Below are 11,453 nucleotides of genomic sequence, written 5' to 3' on the forward strand. Positions count from 1 at the left end.
GCCTGCAGATTGTAGGGTAACCAAGCTACCATCCACAGAGGAATTGCTCTTGAGTTAGCCTGCTTGGATCTGGATCACAGTCTTGGGTGGTGGTCCTAGTGTGTGTGACCAGTAAGCCAGAGCTTGTAGAGAGAGCACCCTCCTAATAGCTCCAGCAGCTGCAAAAACCCCTCCATTCTGGAAGCAGAGTTCTACTGTGGCAAAGAACTCAAAAGTTAAGTAATTGGCTGGCAATATGAGCAAATAATGGAAGCACAAAAAGACCACAGAATCCTTTTTTGGGGACAATCAAGGCATGGAGTGGGAGGAAGGCAGTGAAGTCAGAACTCCTGCATCAAAAGCCTGCAAGAAAAATATGAATTGGTTATAGACCATGGAGGAACTCAAGAAGGATTTTGAAACTCAAGTAAGAGGGGAGGCTAGGTGGTGCAGTGAGTAAAGTGCTGACCCTGGAGTCAGGAGGACACAACTTCGGTTCTGGCCTCACAGACACTTAACACACACACACACACACACACACAAACACACACACAAACTAGCCGTGGAACCTTGGGCAAGTTACTTAACCCCAATTGCCTTCCAAAAGACAAAAAAAAACCAAACCAAAAAAAAAAAAACAAACAAAAATCAAGTAAGAGGAATAGAGGAAAAATTAGGAAAAGAAATGAGAATGATGCCAGAAAATCATGAAAAGTGAGTCAACATCCTGCTAAAGGAGACCCAAAATCGCACTGAACAAAATAACATCTCAAAAAATAGACTAACTCAAATGGCAAAAGAGGCCCAAAAAGCCAATGAGGAGAATGCCTTAAAAAGCCAACTTTGCCAGACAGAAAAGGATTTTCAAAAACTCACTTAAGAGAATAACTCCTTCAAAATTAGATTGGAGCAAGTAGAAACTAATGACTTTATGAGAAATCAAGATACTATAAAACGGATCCAAATAAATGAGAAAATAGAAGGCAATGTGAAATATCTCATTGGAAAAAACACTGACCTGGAAAATAGATCAAGGAGAGAGAATTTAAAAATTATTGGACTACCTGAAAACCACGATCAAAAAAGGAGCCTAGACACCATCTTTCAATAAATTATCAAGCAAAATTATTGCCCTGATATGATAGAACCAGAGGGCAAAATAGAAATCGAAAGAATTCACCAATTGCCTCTTTAAAAAAGATCCCAAAAGGAAAACTCCTAGGAATACGATAGCCAAATTCCAGAGTTCTCAGTTCAAGGAGAAAATATTACAAGTAGCCAGGAAGAAACAATTTGACTATTGTGGAAACACAATCAGGATAACATAAGACCTAGCAACTCTATATTAAGGAATCAAAGGGCTTGGAATATGATATTCTGGTGGTTAAAGGATCTAGCACTAAAACCAAGAATAACCTACCCAGCAAAACTGAGTATAATGCTACAGGGAAAAATAAGGTCATTCATTGAAATAGAGGATTTTCAAGCATTCTTGATGAAAAAATCAGAGCTGAACAGAAAATTTGACTTTCAAATACAAGAAGCAAGAGAAGCATGAGAAGGTAAACAGGAAAAAGAAATCATAAGGAACTTATTAAAGTTGAACTATTTACATTCCTACGTGGAAAAATGATAATTGTAACTCGAAAGACTTTTCTCAGTATGAGGATAGGTGAAGGAATATATACACACACACTCACATGTATATATACATATATGTATATATTAGAGGGTATATGTGTATATAAATATGTATGTCAGTGTGGGAATATGTATGTTCATGTATACATAGACAGAGGCCACAGGATGAGTTGAATGTGAAGGGATGATATCTAAAAAATAAAATTAAGAGGTGAGAAAGGAATTTATTGGGAGAAGGAGAAAGGGAGAGATAAATTAGGGTAAATTATCTCATATAAAAGAGGCAAGAGAAAACTGTTATAATGGAGGGGAAGAGAAGGAAGGTGAAAGGCAATGGGACAACCTGATTCTCATGGAATTTGGCTTAAGGAGGGAATAACATACACACTCAATTGGGTATCTTACCCTACAGGAAAATAGGATGGTAGGGAAGAAGAGGGGGGATGATAGAAGGGAGGGCAGATTGGGGGAGAGGGTAGTTAGAAGCAAACATTTTTGTAAAGGGATAGGATCAAAGGAGAAAATAGAATAAGTGGGGGGTGTGATAGGATGGAGGGAAATATAGTTAGTCTACCACAATATAACTACTATGGAAATTATTTGAGTAATTACACATGTACAACCTATATCGAATTGCTTATCTTCCCAGTGGGGGTGGGTGAGGAGGGAAGAAAGGAAAAAAAATCTGAAACTCAAAGTTTTAAAAACAAATGTTTAAAAATTTGTTTTTTACATGCAACTGGGAAATAAGTTATACAGGTACTGGGGTACAGAAACCCATCTTGCCCTACTAGAAAGTTAGAAGAATGATGGGGGAGGATATAAGAGAGAATAGATTCGGGGAAGGGGTATTCAGTAGGCTCGCTATTTTGGGGTGGGGGTAGGGGAAAGATGGGGAGAAAAAATTATAAATCAAAATCTTGTGGAAATGAATGTTGAAAACTAAAAATTAATTAATTAAAGGAAATAAAAAAAATACAACAAAACCAGCCAATTAGTAGGAAATTGCTAACCAGGTTATCAACTGGTGGGAACCGCAGAGTTATTGCATATTAGAGTAGGAGGGGCTCTTAAAGCCTAATTAGTCCAATCACAGCTCCCTCATATATTATACATGTTTATACAAACCAATTTTTACAATTTGCTTTGTTTTTTTTTTTTTTGTATAAGTAACGAGGTAGGGAAGAGCATGCCTTTGAACTCCCACCACCCCACCTGGGCTTAAGTCTTGCTGCTGGCACATCCTGCCCATGTGACCCCTGTTGTTGTTCAGTCTTTGTAGCCATGTCTGAGTCTTTGTAACTCACATTTCAAGTTTTCTTGGCAAAGATACTGAAGTGGTTCTATAGTTCATTTTGCAGTTGAGGAAACTGAAGCAGACAGGGTTAAGTGATTTTCTCAGAACTGCACATCTAGTAGGTGTCTGAGGCCAGATTTAAACTCAGGAAGATGAGTCTTCCTGACTCAAGGCCCAGTGCTCTATGCACTGTGCCAACTAGCTGCCCATGTGATGATGAGGGAAGTTATTTAACCTCCCATTGCTTTAGGCATCTCTCAAAGAGGTGAAGTTATAGAAAAAGTGTTTGTCTACATTGGTAGAGAATAGTGTTTTTTTTTTAATCAGAAAGTGAGGAACTCCCAATACCAATGAAACCACTCACCCAGACCCTATCTCTAAACCAATGTGCAAATGTTGCCTTAGATATTTATGATTGTTTTGCATGTCTTCACTTACATAATGGCTGTCATATTATTTGCCTTTTTTTTTTGGAGGGGGCAATTGGGGTTAAGTGACTTGCCCAAGGTCACATGGCTAGTAAGTGTTAATTGTCTGAGGCTGGATTTGAACTCAGACCCTCCTGACTCCAGGGCCAGTGCTACATTCACTGTGCCACCTAGCCGCTCTCTGTTTGCCTTCTTAATGGGTGGTAGAGAGGATGAAGGGAGGGAGAGAATTTGGAACTCCAAATTTAAAAAAAGAATGTTAAAATATTGCAAGAGAAAAAAAAAACCACTTAAGATGAAGTGTAATAGGAAAATTGCTGGATTTGGAGTCAAGACATCTAGGTTCTTACCCTAGTTCTGACTGGTATTTAGTAGTTGAGTGACTCTGGTAAAGTTGCTTCCTCATCTGTAAAATGCAGATAATAATGCATTGTCATGTAGTAACAAAGTGAGCCTCTGACATTAGCTGGGTAACACTGGGCAAGTTACTCAAATTCCCTGGGCCTCAATTTATTTCTCTACAAAATGAGCATAATATTACCTGTAGAACCTCACAAGATCTCCCAGGGTTTTGTGTCTTAAGAGAATAGATGCATATATAGTGTTCTGAAAGCCTTAAAGAGCTATAGGAATGTTAATTACTATTATGATTTTAGCCCTCTCTCACTGACTTGTTTTATAAACTTTTAAAGTGTTATGGAAATGTGAATTGTTATTACTGTTCTTATACCTTTTAGAAGAGTAAACAAGAAGGAAAAAATGATGTAAAGATCTTTTCATTCTGAATCTATCCTACTATTTAACTGTTTGGGTAGGGATCTGAAAGAAAGAGCCCAAGAGAGACTGGATAAAAGGGTGCCAGGGAATGGGATAGGGTGAACTCAATGATTCCTTAAACAAGGTGACCTAAATGGCAGGAAGCCAATTTGAGTGAATTTTGCTTTATGGTAGTGGGGATGGGGATGGAGGGGGTACCATAGAACAACCAATGTGGTTCCTGAGCAAGGGGCTATTCATTACCTGGGGCATGTCAACTTGATTTGGGAGCCAGAATGAGATTAACTAAGAGAGTGGAGCTGAAAATGCTGTCGTTGACTTTTTCCAGCATCTAGGGCCAAAGTTTCTGAAGGGTTGATGGATGATTGGCACAGGAATGCCGACAGAATGTTGGCAGGGGTGGTGTGTCACGTCATGCTAAGAGGGAATGGCCTAAAAGGTCATCAATCCTGAAGTGAAACAAGACTGAAAATCTCAGTTATACCTTGTTATCTACCATGTAAGGTGCAAGATAGAGAACAGAATGGGGATCCTTCAACTCCCCCTTACTTCTCTGGGCTGCTTTCAGATGGTTATTTAAGAACTGATGATGATGATGGTGATAATTACAATAAAAATAATAAGCTTATTTTTGACTAGGCCTTTGCATCTTACAGAGTATAACTGCCACCTTCATCTGATCCCTGCAGGGCAACCTATAAGGTCATGCCTAATTAGTTTCATAGTGTCGTGGAAAAAGCATTGAACCTGGAGTCACAAGATTGGAGTTAAAATTGCTGCTTTGCCATTTCCTACCTATGTGGCAGGTAGCAAACTTTAACTCTCTTAATAAACCCTTAATCTCTCTGGACCTTAGTTTCCTTTTCTGTGAAGTCAGATTGGTGATTTCTAATATTCTTTTAAACATAGTATCTATGATTCTATGAATTCAGAATGTATGACTTCATCTTCCTTGGTCATAAAGACCTTCCTGGGATGCTCCAGTAGCCTTGGCTTTGTCCAAAAATTTACCATTTTACTTCTACTCTTTTCTTTCCCCTTCTCTCCTCTTTTTTTTTTTCCTTTACCTGGCATTCATGGCCCTAAATCTAAGACCAAGCATCCTACTTTTCTAGTCTTATCTCTTATTATCTCCCCACATGAATTCCTGTATCCATACTTTAATCAGGCTACACTCCCTATGTCTAGAATGTTCTCTCTACCCTTTTCTGCCTGTTGAATTCCCCTCCATCTTTTAAAGTCCAACTTAATTACCATTTCTTCCATGAAACTTTTCCATGATATTCCTCACTTAGTAATGAGTGAATGAAAGAATCAATGAATGATGTTCTTCCCTTGTACTCTCCTTAGAACTTTGCCTAATCTTCTTTAACAGACTTTCTGTGTGATACTGTACTATAATGATCTATGTTTGAGTCTTACTCCCTACTAGATTGTAAGCTCCAAGAAGGCAGGAATTTGATCTTATCCTTGTATCACCACCAACTCCTAGCACAGTGCTTTGGCCACAGTAGATAATTAAAAAAAATGCTTGTTGAATTGAATTTGTTTCTCTCTTTTCTCACTTTGCTTAAATACGGTGTTTGCTGTTTAAGGACTGTGGATCACATTTCTTTAGCGCATTAGGATTTGTGAAGTCCCTTTTTCATGAAGACTGCATGAGGCAGTCGGTGTAAATATTGTTATCTCTGGTTTACAGAGGAAAGAATTGAGACATTGAGAGGGGAAATGACTCCCATTTGCATGGCTAGTGTACCACAGAGTGGTGGACCTGGGCCTTAAACCTAGGTTTCCTATTCCTTCTCCACCGCTCTTTTCTTTGAATTCTTCTATTCTTTACAGTCATACTTTTTTTCTACCCCAGCATTAGACATGTGAAGGAAGTCACTCACTATTCTCCTTCTCTTTCTAAGTGTCTCCCTTGATATGATATAGCAAAATTAGAAATTTACAAGACAGTCAATCAAATAAACAATGTCTTTATTAAACTTAATTTTGTTGTTTTGTAGATGAGGAACTGGGAAAGACCTCCTTCAGAAAATGGTGTTTAAGTTGAGTTTTGAAGGAAGCTAAATATTCTTTTTTTTTTTTTGCTTGAATCTTTTTTTTATTATTCAAAAGAGGCTAGCTTTCCGCAGAGTGATTTTACAGGTTTGTGGGAGCTGAATTTAAATAACACTATCATTTTCAAAGTATCTTGGGTTGGATAATTAAGTTATTCTCTGGACACATTTTTCCAGTTCTCTTCCAAAGAACAGTTGAGAGATCTGCAAAACCAATGGAATACAAGCAGATTGAAAACAAAAGGGACAATCCACCAACCCAAACATCTGAAACATTTGCCTAATTCTTTTGATTTTGAGTCCCCACCTGAGAGCATCTCTAGAACTAGTGGTCAACAAAGTTCTAAACATTTCACCTACTTTAGGCTTTATTGATAATATTGACATAGACTACTCTTCATTGCTAAACAGTCTTAAGTACATTTTCCCCCAAAGCTGACAAGGTACCGATGCTAGAAATAATACCAAAAGAGAAAAGCTTGGATTTCCATAAAAAATAATGCATCCAGATCATTTAAGGTACTAAACTAAGGCATTGGCCTCTTGTACAACACTGCAGCTGGACAGTCACTGAGGGAACATCTGTTTGGCAGAATCTGTGATCTGGCTCCTTCTTTTGCTCTTTCCATTCTTCCAGTCTGTGTGCCTTTCCAACCTGAGCAATCCCAGGAGTTGCATTGTGGTGCCCTTTCAAGGTGGGCAGACAAGTCTTGAGGACCAGGGAGGGCATTGTCCAGGGTCCCCTTGAAGGAGGGAAGACCTCATCAATGGCAACTCCTGTGTCACTCACAGAATCAGCCTGTCCCAGGCATTCTGGCCCAGGAATTTTCTGTACAAGCTGCGATAGGCCTGAAGGTTTCCCCTGCAGGGCCTGAGGGAAGAAGGAAGGCTTTGACTGGGGGACCCCAGCCCTAGGATCACCCTATTCCAGGTAGCCATCCAAGACATCCAACTCACTGTCAGTGTCATAGAGCCCAGAACCTGTTTCTGAGAGTACCCCCAGATCCACCAGTGCCTGGTCCATGTCCTCAGGCAGGAAGACCAAACCCACATTAAGGACGATGTACTCCATCAGGAAGGCATAATATGGGATCAGGACGTTGACAAAGAAGAACCCCACGTAGAACATATAGGGTAGCAGGGGCACATGGGAGGTAAGGGGGCCCAGTGCATCCAGATGGGCAGCAATCCCTGGAGTGGGCATGTAGAGAAAGGCAAGCTGGGGGCTGAGATGGGGCGATCCAGGTGTGTGTGTGTGTGTGTGTGTGTGTGTGTGTGTGTGTGTGTGTGTGTGTGTGTGTGTGTTAAAGGGAAGGAAAGTGGGGCTGGAGAAAACTTGGCTATGTGCTAAGAGGTAGGGAGGGATTTGGGATCTGAGGGCATAAGTCCAGATGCGTTAGGACTCTGCAGTAACTTGAAGAAGGAGGGGGGAAGCAGGGTTTCCAGTTATGCTGATGGATTCCAGAGATGGGAAACCCAGGAAAAGTTATAAGGCTTGTGCTGTTACAGGGAAGGTATCCAGATGTGGCAGTCCCAAGACAGGAGTCCAGATGCTTCCACTCTGCAGCGGCAGTGGGAGAGAGGGTGGGAATATACGTAAGGCAATTGCAGCAGCACCCCTGGGCCAGCCCCCCGGGGCTCTCCGGCTGGACAGTCCTGGGGTCGCAGGGGCAGCACTCCGCTCCCGGCCGGCCAGCAGTGCGAAGCCCGGCTGAGCGCTCCCTCCCCACTTCCCAAGGTCCCAGGGCGGACTGCGGCCAGATCCCCGAGGGCTGGAGACCCGGGCTCAGTGTCCAGGAGGAGGTCGAGGCTCCGGGGACATCGCCGATTCAGCTCGTTCAAGTGTCTCCGCCGCCGCCGCTACTCTGCGTGTCCTCCCAGCACGCCCAGCCTGCAGTCTCCTCTAGGTCCATTTGGGCTCGGTTTCCCCCTTAGCTCCCAGGGCCCAGCGCTCCCATGGCGGCGTCTCCCCTCCCCGCCTCCGCCGCTAAATATTCTAAGATGGAGGAGGGAGAGCATTTGGGACACCGGACACAGCCAGTGTGATGGCTTAGAGATTGGAGACCGTTATGGCTGGACCCCAGAGTATGTGGAAGAAAGTATAAGAAGCCAGGAAAAATGTGAAGGAAAAAGGTTGCCCGTCATTCACTTCAACATGGATATATACCAAAATGTGTCCCACATTTGTACTAGCAGGAGGAGAAGAGGATTTTTTCCCTCAAGGAGTTCGTCATCTGGTTAGGGAGGAAAGAATCACATGTCTGAAAACGTTAGAAGATAATTTAAGACCAATGTAAAATGTTGGGAAGCAATGGTATATGTTATTTCCCCAGCTAGACAGTAAAGCTCCTCTGGGACAGGGAAATCTTCAATTTCTATCTTTCTCATAGGGTAGACCACTCAGGAGGAACTCAATTATTACTTTTCCTTTGATTGATTGAAGTGCACAGGTATCTAAGTATGTGCCATGTGGGTGGGGTGGAATGGGAAGAGTTACTAGGAAAGATCTCTTGAGGAAAGCAGAACTTGGGCTGAGTATTGAGAAGCCAAGAGGAAGAAGCGAACAGAGAAGGACACTCCAGGCATGAGGGACAGCCAGTGCTTGCAAGGGTATGGACCAGGGACACAGAGTGCCATGTTTTAGAAACAACAAGCAAGTCAGCTTAGCTGCATCACAGAATACATGGAGTGGAATAAAGTGTAAAAAAACTCCCAAACTTTAAATACAAAAAAAGTAAGGTGATGAAGAATTTTAAAGACCAAACCAAAAATTATATATTTGATCCTGGCAGTTATTAGGGAGCCATTGGAATTGATTAAGTGAAAGGGTGCTGTGGTTAGGTCTGCTCTCTAAGAAAATCACTTTGGCAGCTGAGTGGAGGATGGACTGGAGTGGTATAATGCCAAGCAAAGGCAACTTCCCAAGGTTCAAAATACTAGCATAGGTGCTCTCCATTTTATTCAGTGACAAATTAAGAACAGATAGAATCAAAATTTAACATCATTCAAAATACAGCATTTACCAAGTGTGATTCAATAATCTCCAAGTGCTACTCCACCCCTGGACATTACATTCATTTAATCAGTCACAAAGTCCCTCTTCTAAATACTACTCCACCCCTAGACTGTACATTCATTTAGTCCATCACAAAGCCCATCTTCTCAAATGGAGATTAGTTTCCAATCATAAGTAAAGTACATTCATTTGTTCAATCACAGAACACAAAAAGGTCAAACGTTCCCCACCCTTGGATCACAATTGAATCTACCCCAGAATTACAACAAGCTTAAGCACAGCATTTAATATCCAAATGGAGGTCTTTTCTTCATCTTGACACTAGGCAAGTTCTTAGCAATCTTTGTTCCTGGGGAGACAAAGCTTAGAAAGGCCACAAGATACATTACCAGTGTCTTAATTAATTCGTTCTCTGTCTGCAGAACAGTCCTAGGATGCCTGAAAACATTAGCAAAACCCCCTTCCAGGATTTCTGTAAACATACAACAAGAAAATCCTTCTTCAGGGCTTCTGAACCAACAGCAAGGTTCCAAGCCCTCTGCAACAACAGCACTGTCCTTCACCAGTGGACAAATCTGGCAAAACAACATCAAAACAGACAAAGTACCAGCATAACAGCCATATCTCCTCAGTCCTTGGTGACTCTGGGTGGCAGCTCTCAAAAGTCCTGGGCAATTCCAAGTGGCCCTCAGCAATCCTCTCAGTCTCTCTATGCCTTCAAGATGCTGCTTCCAAAAAGTTCTTCTGCCTCTCTCTTTTTTTGTGTCTCTCTAAATTTACATCACCAGCTCCTCCCAGTTCAGCCCTCTATTTTCATGTCAACAAGTCCATCCCACAAGTGGGATTCACAAGCTCTGATTTTTTTGATTGATTGATTGTAACACAATCAAACCAAAAACCAAGCCAATACAGGGGGATCTTTAAATTCAATTACTAGTACAAGTGGGAAGAGATTTGAGGAAGGAAGACCAATCTGAAGGATATAGTCATGGTCTAAATGAGAAGTGATGAAGACCTCTACTAGAGTGGTGACTTTCAGAACAGAGAGAAAGGGATATATAGAAGACATATTGTTAAGATAGAAATGACAAGACTGGGCAATTGAATGAATGTATGGGCTGAGTCAGAATGAAGAGTTGAGAGAAATAATGAAATTGCAATTCTGTATGACTGGTTGCCATCTATAGTAATAGGAAAGTTGAGAAGAGAGAAGGGTTCCCAGGGAAATAGTGAATTCTGCTTTTGCACAATATATAGTATATACAATTCTTGATGCATAGTTGGTGCTTAACAAATACTTATTGACTGACTGACTTTGGATACTCAATGCCTATGGGACAACCAATTCCATATGTCCAAAAGACAGTTGGTGATGTGTGACTGGAGCCCAGGAAAGAGGTTAGGGCTGGATGAGTAGATCTGAGAATCATATCTGCATAGAGATGATAATCAAAGACAAGGGAGTGGATGAGATCACCAAGTGAGATAATATAGGAGGAAAAGGGAAGAGAGCCCAAGACAGTTTTAGAGTTTGTGATTGGTTAAGCTGATCTCACTGGGATATCTCTAAAATCTCTGCAATTCTCTGATAAGCATATTATTAATTCTCAAAGTAATTACAATAATTGCACTACTGCACAATGCCTTGAAGTTTGCACAGTGCTTTTCATGTATTATCTTATTTGATCCTCTCAGCAAGTAGGTGCCATAATTATTATTATCACCATTTTACAGATGAAGAAACAGGTTCAGTCTGAGTGACTTGCTAATGGTTGCACAGTTTCATGAACCTAAGTTTTTCTGACTCTGGATCCTAGCACTCTAACCACTATTTGAAATCCGAAAGATCTGGGTTCAAATGCCAACTCTGACACTTACTAGATATATGAGCCTGGGCTAGAAGGCACATATGCTTCTGAGCCTCAGCTCCTTCATTTCTTCATTTCTTGTAATTTTTTTGGATTTTTGGAGGGCAATTAGGGGTTAAGCGACTTGCCCAAGGTCACATGGCTAGTTTTTGTGTTAAGTGTCTGAGGCTGGATTTGAACTCAGGTCCTCCTGACTCCAGGGCCGGTGCTCTATTCACTGTATCACCTAACTGCCCCTATTTCTTCATTTCTAATGGAAGTAAAAATGCCTGTAATACATGCTTCCCAGTCATTGTTGTGAGGCTCAGCTGTATGATGTATATTGGGTACTTTGCACTTCAAGGCCTTATATAAATGTCAGCTATTATTAATCATTATCATTAT

At 41.2% G+C, this 11,453-nt stretch overlaps 1 protein-coding gene across 1 annotated transcript; it reads right to left on the reverse strand.

Moving 5' to 3' along the window:
- Nucleotides 1-6,198: 6,198 nt before the first annotated feature.
- Nucleotides 6,199-8,100, reverse strand: LOC138157282 (dexamethasone-induced protein-like). Its single transcript, XM_069082824.1, has one exon. It carries the CDS (start codon nucleotides 7,387-7,389, stop codon nucleotides 7,108-7,110), a length of 282 nt encoding a protein of 93 aa, XP_068938925.1. The 5' UTR covers nucleotides 7,390-8,100; the 3' UTR covers nucleotides 6,199-7,107.
- Between the last annotated feature and the right edge of the window lie 3,353 nt (nucleotides 8,101-11,453).

The sequence above is a fragment of the Petaurus breviceps genome, unplaced genomic scaffold, assembly GCF_028583685.1.
Source record: "Petaurus breviceps papuanus isolate PSGF00001 unplaced genomic scaffold, PetGlider_PUasm1.0 171, whole genome shotgun sequence".
NCBI classification, from domain to species: Eukaryota; Metazoa; Chordata; class Mammalia; order Diprotodontia; family Petauridae; genus Petaurus; species Petaurus breviceps.